A 19720-nucleotide genomic window follows, 5' to 3' on the forward strand; every position below is an offset into this window, starting at 1 on the left:
CTCTCTTCACTTTGGGCAGAAACCATGGCCTTTCCCACACCATAGGGACCCTGCTGGGGCCTAATGCTGGAAGCACACGGGCTGGTTTTGAATAGGCAGTGAAGGCTGGGATTAAACAGAGAATCGGGGGGTGGGGGAATGTAATTCATACAAGAAACCATTCACTGGGGTTTGAGGTTGCTTGTTTCCTAGGGGCCTTGAACTTCCTCTTGGGACTGCCATCGCCTGCTCAGCCCTCTGCAGAGGGGGGTACCGGCCGGGTGTGAGCTGCGTCACCGCTGGGTCTGTAACTCCGTGGCTGGTTCCTGAGCCTCACGACTGAAGGGGAGGCCGTGGGGTCTGCTGTGTAGGTCAAGGGCTGTTGTCCAAGAGGGTTTTGCAGTAGTCTCTCCTCACTGGTCCAGCCCCATTCTTGTCTCTCAGCCTGCTGCTCTGTCTGCCTCCCAGGGCAGGAGCTGGGGGCTGAGTCGCCCAGGCATTCTTACCATGCTCCGAGGGGGCTGGGTGATTCCCTGTGGTGGTCAACGGGGACTTCGGGATGGGTGTGGTCTGTGGGCAGGGTTGAGCAGGCAGCAACTCAAGAAGGTGGGCAATTAGTCTGGAAGCCCACGGTAGGGACTGATCCTGCGAGGCTGTAGGGGGTGGCTGGTGGTAAACCAGGTAGAGCAGCAAGTGTGTCTTCCTCACCTTCTGAAAACAGAGCCTCCTCTCTCCTTCCTACCCACTGGGGTTCTCTGGCCCCAGTTATCTTCTTCCTTCTATCCATCACTTGGGTTCCCAAGAGGCAGGAGCTTGCCCTGCCTCGGCACCGGTGCTTCAGTCTTCCTCTCCCAGCCTGAGGTTTCTGCACTGGTGGGGACAAGGGCTTTGTTAAGTTGAGGATGTGAAATCTGTAGAGGTAGAGGCTTGGCAAGGAAAGGGAGAGGGTTGGGAACAAGGGCCCAGGTCCCATGGGAACGACTGGCACTCACCTGGTGAGGTGGAAAGTTGGAGAAACGCAGCGTGGGGGGACTCGCGCTCATTGCCTGGCCTGAGCCACCTGCTCTGCCTGGGGCCTGCATCTCCCTGGGCTGGCCCCACCCGGGGCTCGCCTGCAGGTTTGAACTCGGTGTTCAGGAGGCCTCTGTCTGCAGAAACGAGTTCTGGACTGAGCAAGTGGGGGATGGGACTCCCCTGGCCCTGCTGCCTTCTGCCACCTGCATCCTCATGTGTCTCCAGGCCTGGGAACCCGTTTCCCGCATCGTGCCCTGGTCCTTCGTGGAGCCTGCTGATTCTTTCTTTGCCAGCCAACTCCACCATCTCTTTCTACCCCACGGTTGGCCTCTCATTGTCCTTGACTTGGACAATCATGGGCCTCTCTAACTCGTCTCGAGATATCCAGCCTATGCCTGAGCAATCCGCGCCTCCCGGGGTGTTGACCCCACTCAGGATTCTTCCGTGGGTCCCCTTCTTTAAAAGTCTGACCTCTAGACCCCGTCACCCCGTTGTTCACCACTGTCTCTCGTTCGGTCACACTGAGAGACCCCCAGCTCTGTGTCCGTGTGCCTCTGCCTGCCGCAGTCACCTCTGTCACCACCATTCCAAATCCTACCTCCTCGGAAGTGTGTGCAAGACACAGTCCCAGACAGGCATCCGCACTTCTCCCAGCAGTGAGGTTGGGCCTCCCCTCTGGCACTCCTGTACTTGCTGTCTCTCCCCATCGTGACCCTGTGGTTTGTTTCCATGTGTCGTGTCTTCACCCGACTGGCTGTTCCTAGAGGACAGTGGTCATATCTCGTGGTATCCAGAAGGCCTTGTGCACAGTAGGTGCTTTATGAATGCTTGTTGTGTACCCATATGGGGGAATGACTGAGTGGGTGGTCGGGTGATGGGGTGCTTGCTCTGAGACATGGAAGGGGAGGGGAAGGGATTGGGCAAACTTGGGAAGGGGCTTGCTCCAGTCACCCCATACTCCCTTGACCAGATGTTACTGTTGGAATTGGGGCTGGGGGTTGGCGAGTCCTTGAATGGGGCTGCTCTGGCCAGAGCTCCTGGTCAGCCTCGAAGCCAGGAATGCAGAGGTGTGAGGGCTTCCAGCCTCAGCAGTCTGACCATAGCGTTGGAGAAAAACCAAAAGGCAGGGCCGGGGCCTCTCGCCCTCCCCTCCGCGTCTGTGTCCGCCGCCCCTGGACCGCGTTCCTTCTCTAGCCCAGACGGCTGTGCATATGGTTCTTGTAAACAGGACTCTGGCGTCGGCAGGTGTCAGAGCATCTCACCGCCTGCCAGAAGCGTCACAGGTGCCATCTCTGCTCAGTGCCCTTGGCCGTGGCGTTGGAATAGCTGGGGGAGGGTACTCTGGTGACTGCTTACTGTGGTTTGAGAAGTGTCTGATGGGAAGAAAATACCTGTATTTGAGCTCAAGTCCTTGCTTTGAACTCCAGACTGCAGCTTTCTCTTACATTCTTTACCGTTTCTGACCATGCATCCACCTTTTATTTCACTTTCTTTGAGTCATTTCTCCATTTGGGGCTGGGGTCGGGGGGCTCATCCCATGTAGAGTCTCCACTCCCGGGGTCTGAAGCACAGGGTGGGGAGGTCACCAGGAGCTGGCCACTGGGATGAACAAAGGAACGGAGTGGCTGTTGGTATGGGGGCGGGGCCTGTCTCTGAGCCACAAGCTCCTGGATGAATTTCACTTGGACTTGCAAAGGCATTTGTCAAAGCAGCTCCCCACCTTGCACACTCAGGAAACCCCTGTCCGATAGACCTCAGCCACCCAACATGGTCCCCGCAGAGCAGGGCCTCATTCTGTCTCTGCCTCCACCACCCACCCTGAGACGTTGCCCCGACGGGTGCCTCCCTGTGACTCTGCATCTCTGTATGTGCTGTTTTTTGCCTTGTAGTAACTCAGGTTGGTGTTTCCCAAGGACATAATATGTGTCCAGACCCTGGCATACCCGAAAGGGGCAAAAGACTAGGCTCAGATTTCAGGTAAGATCGATTGGGGAACCTTCTGGTCACAAGCGTGTGCTGGCCTCGGGGGGGTGGGGGGGGGGCGGGGCGCAAGATGAGGGCCTTCCTGGGGGAGAGGGAGGGAGTGGAGGTGATGGCATGGAGACAGAGACCTTTTTGGAGTAGACTGTGGCCTTGGGTGTTCTGTCCTGGTCCAGCCCTTGGTACGGAGTCCATGTCTTATAGGGGGCGGGGAAGGGATAGACTGCCTGTGTAGCCAGCATATAGAGGCTGTCATTCTCAGTAATGACACGCTAGCAGACCCGTGATCATCTAGAAGATTCCAGGTCCCTGAGGTGGCGCATTTTGCAGAGTTTCTGACTCTCAAGGCATTTTTCCATAACCCTCCATTTTCATTAGAGTTATGGGCATCATCCGCCCACTCTTAGCTGCCCTAATTGATACTTATCTCAGAGGATCCCCATTTTGCTCACAAAGTCACCTTTTAACTCAATCCTAAAACCATTAAATGGTCCAAAAAAGGAAGTGGAAGAGCAGATGTTCCTTCAAATGGAGATTTTTAAGTAATTGAGCAGTGGAGGAGAGGTTAAGGTCGGAAGCAGTGAGAGTGGTCCATCCATGTGGATTTCCTCATGGAACAGGAAGGACTCGGGGCAGGACTGGCAGGCCTGGGGATCGAGCTCACGGACACATCTTGTCTCCCAGGTTAGGATCCAGTGTCCAGTTCACCTGCAACGAGGGCTATGACCTGCAAGGGTCCAAGCGGATCACCTGCATGAGAGTGAGCGACATGTTTGCAGCCTGGAGCGACCACAGGCCAGTGTGCCGAGGTGAGGGTGCCCCGGGGAAGGGCGTGGACCATAAAGCCAGACTGGGCATGGAAAGTGGAGCTTAGATCCCGGGACCCAGGCTGCCACCCAGACCACCTCACCTGACTCCCTTGCTGCTCCCTGGGCCTGGAGTCCTGTGTTTGTTTACTAATCATCATACTCACTTAGCATCTTCTTTGTGTCAAAGCCCATACTGGGATCAAGAGATACAGGGGTGAGAAAGAGAGGAGTCCCTTCCCTGTCTGGACCTCACAGTCTAATGGAGGATGTTGCTAGCTCACTACACAAAGATAGCCCGGCCCTACCTTGGTAGGAAAGGGAGTCACCTTCTCTGCCATCACCTCGATTCCTCCATTGTCACACATGTGCATCCCGACCCCTCTCCCCAGTGCCCTTGTTTCTTTTCCCACACTGCAGACAATGGAGCTGTCACTTCTGAAGAAATGCTCCTAGCTGTGCAGTGACATAGACCAAAGCATCACAAGGCTTCTCTGCAAGATTCTTCTCACCCCACCCCTGGGCATCTTGTCCTCAAGGTCCTGTCACGCGCACTCCCCGATGTCACATGGCTGGGCTGGCCCAGCCCCCACCCCTCTCCCCACCAAAAACCTGGAAATACCAGACCTGGGAGTGTGCCTTCACTGGGGCAAGGACAACAGGTGCTTCTCCTGCGCTCGCTCTGGACACCAGCAAGGAGAGCCCTTGGGCACGGGGCTCTCGGGTGTCCTTTCAAAAGCCCCCAGATGCTCTTTTGAGTGCCCTTTTGGAAGAGAAGGCCCGTTTCCCCCTAAAGTTTCATTCTGGATTCTTCTGATCTAAGAATTTCACCTCTCACTAGGCATAGGCATCTGGCTGAGATCCATGCAGTATAAGAGGGGCCCAGGAAAAAGAACCTAGATCATTATCACACATAAGATGGCAAAGTTAGAAACGAAGCCCACTCCTTGTTCATTAATGTGTCCATAAATAACCTGGAAGAAGGTCATGGAAATATCTTTCAAATAAGCCTACAATTTATTCATCTCTATTCAACCTTGAGGTGGCCGTGATCCACGGTTCATAATGCACTTTGCATTTTTACTGATTTTCACTTAATTATTTCAAGAATTCGACATAGCTGCTTTTTTTTTATCATTCCCTTAAAAGGTGAGGTCTTGGTACAACTCACGATTGGCAGTTGGGCAAACTGCCTGTTTTTCCTGGGCCTCTTCTCTTACCTGTTAAACATAGCTAATAGTGTCCACTACCCATGTGTCTAATGTGAGGATGAAATGGAATTCTGGATGTGTGAACATTTCATGAACTGGGAAGCGCTAGCAAGGGCACAGTGGAAGAGCAGCCCTTTAGGACGAGAACTTTGTTGTGTTCACCACCTAGAACTGGGCCTGGCACCTGGAAGGTGTCAAGTAACGTGTGTTGAATGAGAGAGTCAAGACACCAGCTGTGTGGAAAGGCCTGGTTTATCCAGCCTGAGGACCGAGGGTGCCCTGGCCGATCTGTCCTTCCAGGATTCCTTTCTAGAAGCCTACACAGCAATGCCTGTAGGCGGTGGTGGGATCTGATTTTTGTCCAAGACTTGCCATTGCTTTCTAGTGGTGGTGATTGTTTTCATGAACACCTGCGGGGGGGGGGGGGGGGAGCTCTGGTGCTTTGAAAGGAAGTCCACAGTTGAATAATGGACTCTTCTTTTCCCCAAATGTGTTGTGGGCCTCGTTTGAGCACTTGCAGTGATTCTGGCCCACTGGGCTCTGCATTTGCTGCTGCACCCTCACTGAGCACTGGGCTCAGCTTTCTCCATCCGCTGCCACTGAGGAGGAAGAGGAAGGGGACCACGGTTCAAGTCCAGCCATCATTACAGTTTAGCTGTGTGCCCTTGGGCCAGTTTCTTCACCCCTCTAAATTTCTTTTATCTTTTTCCTGCTAAAAAGAGGTAATAATAGAACATTGCTTCATGGCATGACTTTGAAGAAGAGGTGAGGCAGTGACCTTGAACATGCTTGTTGAGAAGTGATGCTGGGGGTCTTTGAGATTTCTTTGCACACATGTGTGGGCTGAGCACTGTGCATATACAGCTTCCTCAAGTCCCAGAGCAAGCCTCGGCCTCTGGCGGCCCTGGAGGCCTGCAGAGTTGGTTTCCTCACCATCCTCACCAGTCACATGGCAGGGCTACTGCTTGGGAGCCCTACAAACTTTGATCTAGATCACAGTCCTGCCACCTGGTCACTTGCTAACCCTGCACAGGACCAATAAAACCTGCCCTGCCCCCTGATTGTCAGACTGAATTAGGTCATTGTGTGGACAGCCACCAGCCCCAAGTGTGGCGGAGCATGGATTTCCAACAGAGGTGCACCCTCATGCCATTCTGTCTCCCTCTAAATTTTTTGTTTATTTATTTTATTTTGAGAGGCAGAGAGAGAGAGAGATTTCCCATCCACTGGTTCACTCTCCAAGTGCTCATGGTAGCCAGGGCTGGCCACACCAAGTAAGGAGCCTAGAATTCCATCCAGGTCTTCCACAGGGGTGGCAAGGACCCAAGTTTTTGGGTCATCAGCTGCAGCCCCCCAGGATATGAATTAGCCAGAGGCTGGAAATAGGATGGGACCTGGGACTGAAGCCCAGGGACTCCATGAGGGATGCAGGCATCTCAGCTGCTGAGTCACACACCCAGCCCCAGTCTCTCTCTCTCTGGCTCCCCTCACAAAGACCACTGTGAGGGAGAGAGGGAGAGGCGGAAGGCTCCTGGTTTGGAGTTTGGACTTCATGATTTGTCCTGGGCTTATCTGAAGGCCCAGGGCTGAGACGGATATTAGATTCAAGGGTCTCTTTATGTTGGCAGTTTTCAAGGTTTTTCTTTTAAAATCTTTTGGTTTTAATTAATTGGAGTTCCTATTATAATTGTGATTCTTTTAGTTTAAGTGAACCCCACTCTAAGAACAAAAAGAGACAAAATTCTTTGAATTCTAAGAAGCTCTAACTCCGAAACAAGTTCCTAAAAAATTACATTCTAGAAAGGACTGCCATCATCCACACTGGTATTATTTTTCCTCTAATGCATTTAAAATATGATTTGATTTTAAATACTCATTTTTCCACACAATTGATTCCACTAAAACACAGAGCCTGGCACATGCAAGGGTCTCAACAGGCGTTTGAGGACCACCTGAGTGCGTCAGGGATTGAAGCAGATGAACCGGCTGGGGCTGTGCCCTCACTTTGGAATTTGAGATCAGGCCTATTCAGGGGATTTCTTTCCTTTGCCTCCCACCAGAGGACCAGAAGACGTGCTTCAAATTGGATTCCTAGAGACGGTGGTCAGTGTGAAAGAAACACTCTTAAACCAAGGGTGCACAGACCCAGGGAGAGGCAGAGTGGTATAATATGGGGCTTGCCATGATGGAGCCCAACATTTAAAAATAAGGTTTTGCAGAAAGTAAGTAAGACAGGTGCAAGAGGAGCTTCTCTGATGAGAGCAGGGGCAGGAGGTTTGCACTCACCTCTCCCTCGGCCGCTCTCAGTAGCCTCTAAGCAGAGATATCGGGGCTCCAGAGAATGCTGTTCATACACCACTAGCATAGCAAGAGGACCCACTGACATCTGGGAGACCCGGTCTGTTGTGACCACAGGTTGGTGTTGGTGGAGGGCAGGGACTGTCCAGCCCCAAGTAAATCATTAACAGAAAACCATGTATTTTTTCCTTTTGGGCTAAATCTGCACACACACATACACACACACCTCATGAAGTTTGTATAAAAATGGAATTAAGAGAGAACTCTATTTTGGTGATTTCAAATACATACAGGTTTTCGTAATGCACACGTCCCATGAACTTTTCAGATATTTATACACACAAATATAAGCATAATTCTTTGGTGGGGATAGAATTTCAGGTTTGGAACTCAGAGACCTAAATTCAAGTTCTTATTTTACTACTGATCAACCATGTGGCACAGGAGAAAACCACCCTGAAATGCTATGAATCTTTCCCCTCATCTGTGAAATGGGAGAGAAACATGGCAAATACAGCACCAGCCAGGCTGAAGTCAAGGCCGTGATACTCAGAGGCGGCTGTTTTCCTTCTTGGTGCCCTGCATGGGATCAGTTTCCTGGCCCACCCCTTAAACAGTATGGTCGCCCAGAGTTCTATTTTCATCTCTCTCCCCTGCTCTCCTTTCTCTCCTCACTCCTCTCCGTTGGTGTCCCTAGGTGATGCACACTGACTGCGCTAGACTACATGCCCCATTGCTCCAACCCTGAGAATGTCCCTGAATCCCTTATCTATGTGTACTAATGATAACACTCCCATTGGTTAAGCTCTTTATACTTGTCGAAAGCATTGCACCAGGCATTTTTCATAATTTCTGGATAGAGGAGCATGGTAATAACCATATTTTATGTTTAGCTAAAGCTTAGAATGACCAACTTCCCCAAGGGCACAAAGCCAATCAGTGGAGCCGAGCTTCAGACGCTGGCTCCAAGGCTCAGTCCTTGCGCCTGCACATCCTTGAGTCTGCATGTTGGATGGATCCATGCAGAACAACTCCCCCTCCACCCTTTCTGTGCTTTGGTAACTCTTTATTTTGATATAATTCAAAATTTACAGGAGGGTTGCAATAATGTGCAAAGAACACCCATATAACCTTTATCTAGATTTTTAAAACTACTTGTAAGGCATTAGTATAGAAGAAAGACACTGAAGAGGGCCAGAGAGAAAATCCAACAGGCTCACTGAAGCCAAAGAAAGTGAGTTTCACAAAGGGAGAAGGGTCAGCAGGGTCAGATCTCCAGAGAAGTTCAAGGATAATAATGACTCAAAAGTAATTATTGAGGTTGCACGGCTCAGCCCAGGGCCCAAGATTTGAAGTTGTCTCTGCAAAGAATCAGTGAGGGAGCTGAAGGAAGAGAGGACTGACTTGGGCTGAGACTTCCATCATGATGACAGACCGTCAATCAATCTGTGGCTCTCCTGGCGGCCCCTAGGCACCAAGGATGAAGAATAGAAAAGGTGGACGGTACAGCCGCTCAAAGGCGGCCGTTTTGCCAAGCAGATATGAAGGTGTGGAGGGAGCGAATGGTTTCAGTGAGGAGCCCTGAGGTCCAGGCAGAGGGATGAGAGAGGAAGGGTCAGGAGATCAAGAGACGGGAAGAGATGCAGGAGCCAGAGGACTGGAGGGACAATGACGCCGAGACTCACTCCGCTGGAGGCACAGGTGGTAGGGAAGGAATGGAAGGAATGGAATGATCAGTTTAAGACCTGAGAGTCGGACCTCCCAGGGTCTCAGGACAGCAGGGCCCCGGGGCCAGCTGTGAACAGGGTTGATCTTGGGATGGAAAGAAGGCAGGGGTGCCAGATCTCGTGAGAAGAGGTTGGGCTCCAAAAAGAGAGGATGTGCTGTGTTGCTACAGGAGGAAGACAAAGAGCACGTAAGCAGGCAGGATTGCACACTTAGGGAGGGGAAGGAAGGATGTGCCTGCCAGATGGCTTCTCAGATCACCAGCCCAGAGGAAGGGAGGTGAGAAGAAGCGGGGGAGGTCCGAGAGAGGCGTGCGGAAGGTGTGAGAATGCAGGAGAGCGAGAGCTGGCAGGGCGAGATGGTAGGGTCGCCAGGCAGTGTCTAGGATTCTTCTGAGATAGGTCATCGTGATCTTGCAGGGTCATCAGTCTTCCTATTCCTATGAGTGGTCTTTCTCCCAGCTAAGCTCATCTGTGTGGGAGCAGGGATGGAGAATGGAGGCGAAGAGCTTCCTCCATAATTGATGTTGTCCAGGGAGCAAAGGAAACAAGGGTTTGTGGAGGATTTGCAGGAGAAAACTCGTAACGGTGGCCAAGGATGTGTCAGTTGGGCCCTGCGAGGAGAAAAGGCAGCAGGGGGCTTATGAGCAGAGGGAAAATGTGTCCTCAGAATGGAGGTCTGGAGCGGGCAAGAATGAGTTCTTCTCGAGGCCCAGCAAACATCTGTAGAAAGAAATACAGAAGGCGGGGCATGGGCACTGGGCTTCAGTCATGGTAGGAATTGGAGCAGGAGGTCTGAAAGCCATTGCAGCTCTAAGTAGGGCTTAGGGCACCTTAGAATTGGTCGGTGGGGTGGTGGGTCCAGAGGACTGAGGACAGGGCGAGAGGGGAGGTCTGTAGTAGGAGAAGCCAGGAGGATAGCACAGAACGGAGAGGGGGAGGAGATTTGGGGAGAAGCTAGAAGAGCACAGGTGTTTACGTGAGGAGCACTTGGCTTGTTGTTTCAGTGCCACACCTGGCAGTGGATGCGGGTTGGGGGTATCTCCTCACAGTGCCCTGGACTGTGATACGGCCCTCATCAGGTCAGTGGTGCTCAGAGGAAGACTCGGGCTTAGAAGGTCTCAGTCACCTTAGACACCTTAGAAGTGTCACTGTCACCTGTCTAGAGGAGCCCTGGGTGGGAAGAGGCAAGTGGAGGCACTGCAAGATCCACTCATTCATTTATTCAGTGGCCACCAACGGTGAGCTCCCTGTCTGGTGGTGGGTCCCAGGGGGACATCTGTCTGCCCACAGAACCCCTGGTCTTGCCCAGATATTGGAGGCAAAAAGGAGCTGATGCTGCATTCAGAGTGTATTTTAAGGTGCTCCATGCTATCTGCAGATCGTAATATTTTAATTAAACCCCTCTGTACTGTAAGTGGGAAATGCCTTTTTGCCCTGTCTCTCTAATTACCTTCAGCATGTGTCAACAGACTGCAAATACCGTCTGATTCTTGGAAACAAGTGCAGGATAAATGGAGTCGGAAGCTAAGGGTTCTGGCAGCAGACTCTGACTTTCCAGAAAAGGTGGAGGAGGTGTGTGGGCTTCTTGGCTGACCTGTAGTTCTGAAGGCACGGGTCCCCTGGCAAAGGTGGGCTGGTTCGTGGCCACGGTTTTGATGATCTTGTTCTAATTTGTTTAGTGATTCTGTGAGTCTCAAGCATGACCAGAAAGAAACCAGGGAAGGCAGAAAACAGATCCTCACCTTGGGCACAATTTTGGGCATAGAGAAAGGAATGGATGTGGCAGGTAGAGTCCTGGGCCGCTTTGTTGAATATTGACCACATCCAGGCCTGGCTGAGCCTTCACATGCCTCGTCTCATACCATTTCAACCTCCCTGGGGCTCCATGAAGTGATATCTTGGCCACATTTAAAATGAATAATTTGTTATTTGTAGGGGAGAGTGATGGGGGCAGGGGAGATCTTCCATCTGCTGGTTCACTGCTCAAATGGCCATGGCTGGTCCAGGTCTCCCATGTAGGTAGCAGGGCCCACGCCCTTGGGCCATCTTCCACTGCTTTAGCCGGGAGCTGGATCAGACTCAAACTGGCACTCTGAAATGGGGTGCTGGTGTCACAAGTGGCAGCTTAGCTCATCGCTGCACAATGCTGTCTTTTTTTTTTTTTTTTTTGACAGGCAGAGTGGACAGTGAGAGAGACAGAGAGAAAGGTCTTCCTTTGCCGTTGGTTCACTCTCCAATGGCCACCGCGGCCGGCGCGCTGCGGCCAGCACACCGCGCTGATCCGATGGCAGGAGCCAGGTCTCCCATGGGGTGCAGGGCCCAAGGACTTGGGCCATCCTCCACTGCACTCCCCAGCCACAGCAGAGAGCTGGCCTGGAAGAGGGGCAACAGGGACAGAATCCGGCGCCCTGACCGGGACTAGAACCCGGTGTGCCGGCGCCGTAAGGTGGAGGATTAGCCTAGTGAGCCGCGGTGCCGGCCTACAATGCTGTCTTATCACCTCCACCACATTGTAAAGACGAGGAAGCAGACCCAGAGAGGTTTTCTAATGCACTCAGACTTCAACACCCAGTAAAGGGATTTAGATGCGGGAGGCTGAGATGGCACACCTGGCAGCCTGCCCGCTGTTCAACCAGCGCCCCCCTTAGGGCCCACCTGTATCCAATGCAAAAATCTGTTCATTTAAGTGGTTCTCAGCATAGAGCTAAAGGCACACGTGAGGGGAGGAGCTTCCTCTTGAGACGTGTCCAAACTCATTTTGGGAGGGAGAGACGCAGCCAGATGCAGAGAGGAGGGAGCAATCCTGACCCAAAAGCCCCTTGCAGAGACCCCTCTAACCACACCTGCTCTGCTGGATCATAATCATTTTCCCACCTGCTGCCTACACTGGCCGGGACCCTTCAGGGAGGAGCATCGAGTCAGATGTTTCTCCCTGCCCGCCACCTGGGCAGCAACAGGCACTTAATGAACTCTGGAATGAATGGGCACAGGATGAGTTCGTGAAATGGGAAGAGTTTCATTATGTTTGGGAGCACAGATCTTACTTCCTAGACCCTCCTAGGTAGGCTGTCCACGGAAGGTTTGTCATGATGCTGGCCCCATGTGGACAGGTGCACTAGTATACTCGTGCCCATCAGCAGAAACCAGGTTTGATATGACTTTGATTTTATATACTCGGGCGTGTTGCGTTTGCTCACAGCTCCATACTGTTAGGCGCTTTGCCTACAATTAGGATGAACTGCCGAGTGGGCAGTCCTGGAACGGGCTCATAGAATCCTTGATGAAAATAGCTGAGCGCTAACATTGAAGAATGAAGTGGCCTGGACTGCAGCAGGCGTCTGGAAGGAAAGCAAACAGCTAGGTACAAGGTGGTACCTTAACCGTTATCAATCACTGCTTAATCTAATTAGTTTAGAAGCTATTTTAAAGAGCTTAATTAGATTAAGCTGTGATTGATACCACTTTATATCTACTTGAGTAGAGCACTTCTTCTAATTCACCTTGAATCTTTATGCTTCCAGTTGGAAGCCCTGATGCAGGCAGGAGCTGAGTGTGGGGAACAGTGAGGGAAGGGCTTGATGGGACTGAGCTTGCCCTGTGTGCCTGGCACCTGAGACCTGCTGGGGTGGCCTGGACAAGGACATCCTGAGATGCCACTCTGGGAGGCCAGTGAGGTGGACAAGGGAGAAAGGGGTGGCTGGCAGGACCTGGAATGAGATCAGCCTCCTGACTGAGCAGATTTGGGTGAAGAGCAGCATTGGCTGGTTTGGAGAATTGGAGAGAAATAGGCAAACACGGGCAGATCTGCAGAGTGAGGACTGGGCTGCTTAGCAGGCCCATAGGTACCGGGGGTCCACCTAGCTTTAGGGCAACAGGTTTTTAACCCATTCCCACGGTGGAGTCAGGGTGATGGGTGTGGGCAGGGGCTGCAGGGAGGTTCCCGGCTTGCCTTGGAAGCCCACTGTGGCCTGCATTGCAGCAGGACAGGACAAGGCACACGAAGACTGCCCCTACACCAAGGCTCTGGAGTGATCTCCAGGTGAACCTGCTGAGGACTGTGCAAGAAGGATGCCAGAGGCCAAAGGTTATGTCTGGGGTCTGGGTCTCTCCAGAGTCCATCTGTTCTGTGCAGGCAGGACGTGGGAGGCAGGAAGGGGGACTGGACCGAGTCTAATCTGAAAGGCCTGTTTCTCCTCTCCTCTCCTCTTGGCAGCCCGCATGTGCGATGCCCACCTCCGAGGTCCCTCGGGCATCATCACCTCCCCAAATTTCCCCATTCAGTACGACAACAATGCACACTGCGTGTGGATCATCACAGCACTCAATCCTGCCAAGGTAAGGCTCTGGGGGCGGGGGGAAGTGTGCCCTGAGTAGGGCCGGGTCGGGGCAGTTGGTATGCAAGGGTTTTACAAACCCACAACTTGGTTGGTGCTGGAGTCTCTGTAGATAATTCTTTGACATGCCTTTGATTAAGTGCTGCATAGATAAAAAATATATTTATTACGTATAAGTAAGATAGAAAGAACACCAACTACAACAAACACCTGTGTAGCCATCATCCAACCTAAGGAAAAGTCATCACAGCTGCATTAGTGATGTGTGTCCCTCATCCACCCCATTTCATTGCCTTAACCCTCAGAGATGACTGTTAACTTCTGTGTGTTTAGTACATTTTCAGCTCTGTTGGCCTTCGGATTTCATGTCAATGTAAGCATGTCATATGTGCAGGTGTTCTTAATTGATGTCAGAATTAAGTCCCTAACATTGATCTATGTTATTGAGATTAGTTTTGCATTGCTAAGACATCTTTCTCATGTTTATCTTTCATTTAGTTTTTTTTTCCTTTGCCATGCCCTTTATTCTCTGTCATGAGTTTTATAAGTATCTTGCCCAGATCCACAGAATATCCTGTTGGAATCAGGATATTCTGCTGCAGATCAACTGCAGCAGAACTGGTGTCTTTTGATTCCAAATCTTTGAGTCCATGAACATTGTAAATCTGTTTGCATAGGTTTCTTTTTTTTTTTTTTTTTTTTTTTTTGACAGGCAGAGTGGACAGTGAGAGAGAGAGAGACAGAGAGAGAAAGGTCTTCCTTTGCCGTTGGTTCACCCTCCAATGGCCGCCGCTGCAGCCGGCGCACCGCGCTGATCCGATGGCAGGAGCCAGGAGCCAGGTGCTTTTCCTGGTCTCCCATGGGGTGCAGGGCCCAAGCACCTGGGCCATCCTCCACTGCACTCCCTGGCCATAGCAGAGAGCTGGCCTGGAAGAGGGGCAACCGGGACAGAATCCGGCGCCCCAACCGGGACTAGAACCCGGTGTGCCGGCGCCGCAAGGTGGAGGATTAGCCTATTGAGCCACGGCGCCGGCTTGCATAGGTTTCTTTTTTTAAAAAAAATTTTTTTTCTTTATTTATTTGAAAAGTAGAGTTACAGACAATGAGAGGGAAAGACAGAGAAAAAGGGCTTTCTTCTGTTGGTTCATTCCCCAAATGGCCGCAACAGCCAGAGCTGCACCCATCCGAAGCCAGGAGCCAGGTGCTTCTTCCTGGTCTCCCATGTGGGTGCAGGGGCCCAAGAATTTGGGCTATCTTCTGCTTTTCCAGGCCACAGCAGAAAGCTGGATTAGAAGGGGAGCAGCTGGGACTCGAACCGGCGCCCATATGGGATGCCGGTGCTGCAGGCAGAGGATTAACTGGCTGTGCAACGGCGCTGGCCCCTCGCAGGCTCTTTTAAGGCTTTCCATAAACTTGTGTAATGTTTCCATGGCAGATCTTAAACATATGTTAATATCTGAAAAAGTTCATGGAAAATGCATATTGTGAAACAATGCTGCATGATTTCAGAACTTTTTTTGCACCAAACTAAACTTACCTTTTAATACATTTTGCCACATACTTTTTGGAGTACTCTCATAATTACTCTTAAATGTCTTGTATTTTGTCACTGTAAATCACATCTTTTAAAATTGCATTTTTCTACCTGTCTCTCAGCTGGTGTTTAGAAAGGCAACCAATTTTTAAACTTTGGTTTTTGTATAAAGCAACTACCTTATAATAGTCCACCTGTGAATTCTGTGAAGTTTTCTGCATGGACAGCATGCCTCTGCAAGGAGGGACTTGTTTTGTTTCTTCCTTTCTGATCCTTATACCTTTTCTTTCTTCAGCTTCCCTCACTGTCTGGCCAGAACCTCCCATGTGAGGTCACGTTGTTGTGATGGTCGGAGGGAGGGGGGTGCTCTTGTCACTGCTGTTCGATGGAATGTGTTCTATTTCTTCACTGCTAAATCTGGTGTTTGCTGAAGTCTGTTTAAAATTTCAATATACTCCTTTGTGGCTTAGGGAAGTTTCTTTCTAATCCTAGTTTGTTCGTAGCTTTTATCAAGAATGGATGTTGAATTTTATCTAGCACTTTTCTGCATCTGTTGATATGCTCATATTATTTTTCTCATTGATTCTTAGTGTAGTGAATTAAATTGTTTGACTTTTATAATCTTAAAACCACCTTGCACTGGATAAAGCTGATTTGTTATTTAGCATTGTTATTTTCATACATGCCTATATTTGATTCGCTAACATTTTGTTGGATCATTCACTCTTATGTCCTTGGTTAGATCAGTCTGTTCTTTGGGGTTTGGGTTTTTGTGTGTTTGTTGTTGTTTACATATTTCCCTTGCCAAGTGTTTTGTATCAAGATAATGCTAGCATCACAGAGTGATTTGAGGATGTTTTCTCTCTTTCTGTCTTTTAGGGTTATTAATGGAAGGTGAAATAACGTTTGCTTTCAGTGTTCAGTGAAGTTTTTCAGCAAAACTCTCTGGATCTGGCATTTCCTTTGTTGAAAGATTTTAGACTTATAGATTTAATGTCTGTGATGACTGAATGATTATTTAGGCCATCCGTTTTTTCTGGAGTCCATTTTGTTAAGTTTTCAAATTTGTTGCATATGAAGTTGTGCATACTGCCTCTTACATTTATAGTTCTTGCTATTATTGTTTCTGTTTTCTTTTGCATATTTATTGACATCATATTGTAGTCAGTATGGTCAGAAGTTTCACATTTATTTGTCTTTTCAAAGAACAAATTTTGGTTTTGTTAATACTCCTGCTAATATATTTATGTTCTATTTCAACTGTTTCTGCTCTCATCTTTATAATCTCCTTTCTTCTATGGCATCTGGGCTTATTCTGTTGTTCTCTTTCTAGCATCTAATTTTCGTCCTTAGTCCATTATTTTCAATCTTACGCATCCAAGACTATAAATTTCCCTCCATGGACCACTTTGGCTGTATTCCTATTCCTACTGATTTTTATACGCAGTTTTTCTGTTATAGCTGAGTTCTGAATATTTCCTAATTCCATTATTGTTGTTGAACAACAGCAGTGCTTCTAATAACCCTGATTTATTTGCAAGTATTTCTAAATTTCCAAATAAAGGATTTTCTAGCTGTCTTTTGGTTACTGTTTCTTAAGCTTTTGGTTAGAGAACATTGTCTGTTTTGAAGCATTTGAAATTTGTTGTAGTACTTTCTGGACTAATATTGTCAGTTTCACATCTATTCCATTTGTGTTCGAAAAAAAATAGAGGCGGCTTTTACAATTTTTGTCTTCTAATATGCCCATTACATCAAGCTTGTTAATTGTATTTATATCTTCATTGATTTTTTTTTTGTTTTCTTGATCAATCAACTGAAGAGGGAGGAATATTAAAATTTCCCACTCTGATGATCAGTTTGTCTATTACTCTTTAAATGTTCTGTCAATTTTTTTGCTTTATATATTTGGAAGCTGTTTTATTACAACATTCAAACTGCATGTTATACATCTTCCTAGTGAATTGAGCTGTTTGTTTCAAAACCAATTATGGACCAATTATGAGACTGTCTTTATCTGTAGTAATATCTTTGACCTTAAAGCTTTTTTCCCCACTAGCTATTATATCAGCTTTCTTTGGGTCTTTGTCTAATCTTTTCTGTTCTCTTACTATTAACTTTTCTACTTCCTTATGCTTTATATGTGTTTTGTGTATTGCTGGATTTTTAAAAATCCAGTCTGACAGTCTACCTTTGACAAGAGATTTTAAATCATTTAAATTACGCAACCATTTCTATTCTTCCAGGATTACCCCAAAGTACCCCAGCAATATTAATATGGTTACCTAATGATGTCTCACATTAAATAGTAATTTCATGTTCCTCTTGAAAAGCCAGTAATCTTAGAGGACAACGGTGCTAATTACCCCCTCCTGATTCATACTCTGTGGTGTGTGTACTTTCATGGTATCTTACTTTTTCTCCTGAGCGACTCTTAGTTATTGTTGCATAGAGTCAGTATCCATTAAGAGTGCATTGCGTAGCTACTGCTTTTCCCTTCTTGCACATCAGTCCTTCTCTTTGGAATCACTTTCTTTCTGTCCAGAGTACCTGCTTTGGAATTTGTTTTCCAGTTGATGGCAGACCTTCCCACTTCTCGTTTGTCTTTAAATGGCTGTCTCCTCTGAGTTTTGAAAGAGCACTGCTATGCACCGGACATTTGATTCTCAGTTGACAGTGACATTCTCTGTGCCCATGGAGGTGTTTCCCAGTGTCTTCTACACGCCACACTGTTGCTGTCAGCTTCTCGCCGCTCCTTCCTGCGACACGTGTCCAGCTCCCTGTGTGGTCTTGTCCTTGCCTCCGGTCTCTGGCAGGTTCACCATCACGTGCCTAGGTGTGATATGGCTGTTGCCTTCTTCATAAGCTTCTTGGATCCATGGAGCACGTCTCTCCTCAGCTCTGGAGGCTGTGTAGCCGCTACCCCTCCTTTCTTCTTCCCTCCTTCCAGAAGTCTGACAGGACGTGTCTGTCTTCCTCACTGTCGCGTCTTGATTCCTAAGCCGTCTCCTGTGGTGTCCCTCTCAGCCTGCTAACTTAATCTTTGTTCAGTGATTTCTAGCCTCTGTTAGAGTCATTTATTGAAGATTTTTTGTAACTTTAAATACTAATCATTTTTTATTTTATAAGGCCCTGGTTGGTTCTGTGTCAAATGTTGTTGGTCATATTTTACGGTCTCTTACTCCTTGCTCATGTGTGGGATCCTATGATCCTGCTCAAGTTCTTTCACTGTGTTTAACATGCCGTTTTATATTCTGTGTCTGATACGGCTAGCATCTGAAGTCTCAGCAAACTGGGGTCAGTCTTTGGTTGTTTCTCACTTCCTGCTCCCAGAGCCAGGTTTCCTTCTTTGTTGTATAATTTTTGGCTACGCCACCAGAATCCTAAACGTTGTTTCTGAGAGTTCTTTGAGACCTAGGTAGAAGGTGGTGTCCTCCAGGAAGGGTTTGCATCCGCTGCTGCCGGTGCTGAGGGCATTGCCTGCCAGAAACCTCTGCAGACAAAAGCTCAGTGTGCAAGTTTCACAGCACCCGCGCCGTGGAGGCTGCAGGTCCACGGGAAGGCGCACTTAGAGCTGTGCATCCTCGCGGGCCTTTCTGTTTCCTGGGCACACAGGACTAAGGTCGGAGAGAAGCAGTCAGCCCCGAGGTCTACCCAGAGGCTGGCGGGACAGGGGGAGGAAGCCCAACTTCTGGTTCATCTCCGTGCCACAGGTCCAGCTGTCACGAGCCCAGCTCTGTGCAGGGTGTTGTATCAAGGGCTCCACCACAGGGGGCCCAGACCTTGGTCTCCTGTCCCCTCTTCACGAGGCCCTGACAGCTGGAGCTGTTCTCGACCAGATCCTTTCTGTGCACCGAAGTTCTGTGGTTTGGGCTCTGAGAATTCCTTGTTATGTGGTCCGCTCAGGCTGCTGCAGCAAAATACTGTGACCTGTGCGGGTACTTTAGACAACAGACATTTGTTCTCTAATGGGTCTGGAGGCTGGGAGTTCACGGCGAGCATGGTGCGGGCAGATCTGGTGTCTGGTGAGGACTCTTTTCCAGGCTCATGGGCAGCCACCTCCTCACTGTGTCCTCACGTGACCTCACCGCGGTGCAGGTGCAGGAGCAGCAGAGAGCCCTGAAGATTCCTGCTCCCCTCCAGGGACAGCAGTGCCCTCTGATTAGAGCCAGACCCCCGTGACCTTGTTTAACTTAATGGCCCCCATAAAGGAGTCCTTTCCTCTCCAGATGCTGTCCCATTGAGGATTAGACTCCCCACATATGAATTTTAGGAGAATATAATTTAGTCCTTAATACTTCCTAATTTGTAAAAAGCTTTTTCGTCTTAAATTTCATCCAACACTTGAACTCTTGGGTCTAAGTGCCTGGGGCTGCAGCGCTGGGACCGGTGGAAGCAGGCTTTGCACAGCATTTCACAAAGAGGGATTCCCATTTTCTTTTTTTTTTATTTTTATTTATTTTATTTATTTTTTTGACAGGCACAGTGGACAGTGAGTGAGAGAGAGAGAGACAGAGAGAAAGGTCCTCCCTTACCATTGGTTCACCCTCCAATGGCCGCTGTGGCCAGCACACTGCGCTGATCCGAAGCCAGGAGCCAGGTGCTTTTCCTGGTCTCCCATGGGGTGCAGGGCCCAAGCACTTGTGCCATCCTCCACTGCCTTCCCGGGCCACAGCAGAGAGCTGGCCTGGAAGAGGGGCAACCGGGACAGAATCCGGCGCCCTGACCGGGACTAGAACCTGGTGTGCCGGCGCCGCAGGCGGAGGACCAGCCTATTGAGCCATGGCACCAGCCTCCCATTTTATTTACCTGGTCAAGGGAGGAGGGTGCTCAGCCC

At 49.4% G+C, this 19720-nt stretch overlaps 1 protein-coding gene across 10 annotated transcripts in view; it reads left to right on the top strand.

Moving 5' to 3' along the window:
- CSMD2 (CUB and Sushi multiple domains 2) overlaps window positions 1–19720 on the top strand; it is a 618865-nt gene that overhangs the window by 314855 nt on the left and 284290 nt on the right. For 9 of the 10 annotated variants that reach the window (XM_051832045.2, XM_051832046.2, XM_051832047.2 and 6 more), the window contains 3 exons: window positions 2883–2970; window positions 3658–3782; window positions 13229–13350. The exons of the other annotated variant lie outside the window; for it this stretch is intronic. In XM_051832045.2, coding sequence (XP_051688005.2) covers window positions 2883–2970; window positions 3658–3782; window positions 13229–13350 — 335 coding nt within the window. The remainder of the gene's footprint in view (window positions 1–2882; window positions 2971–3657; window positions 3783–13228; window positions 13351–19720) is intronic. 10 annotated transcript variants of the gene reach the window in all.

This window comes from Oryctolagus cuniculus, chromosome 7 (genome assembly GCF_964237555.1).
Source record: "Oryctolagus cuniculus chromosome 7, mOryCun1.1, whole genome shotgun sequence".
In the NCBI taxonomy this organism is placed as follows: Eukaryota; Metazoa; Chordata; class Mammalia; order Lagomorpha; family Leporidae; genus Oryctolagus; species Oryctolagus cuniculus.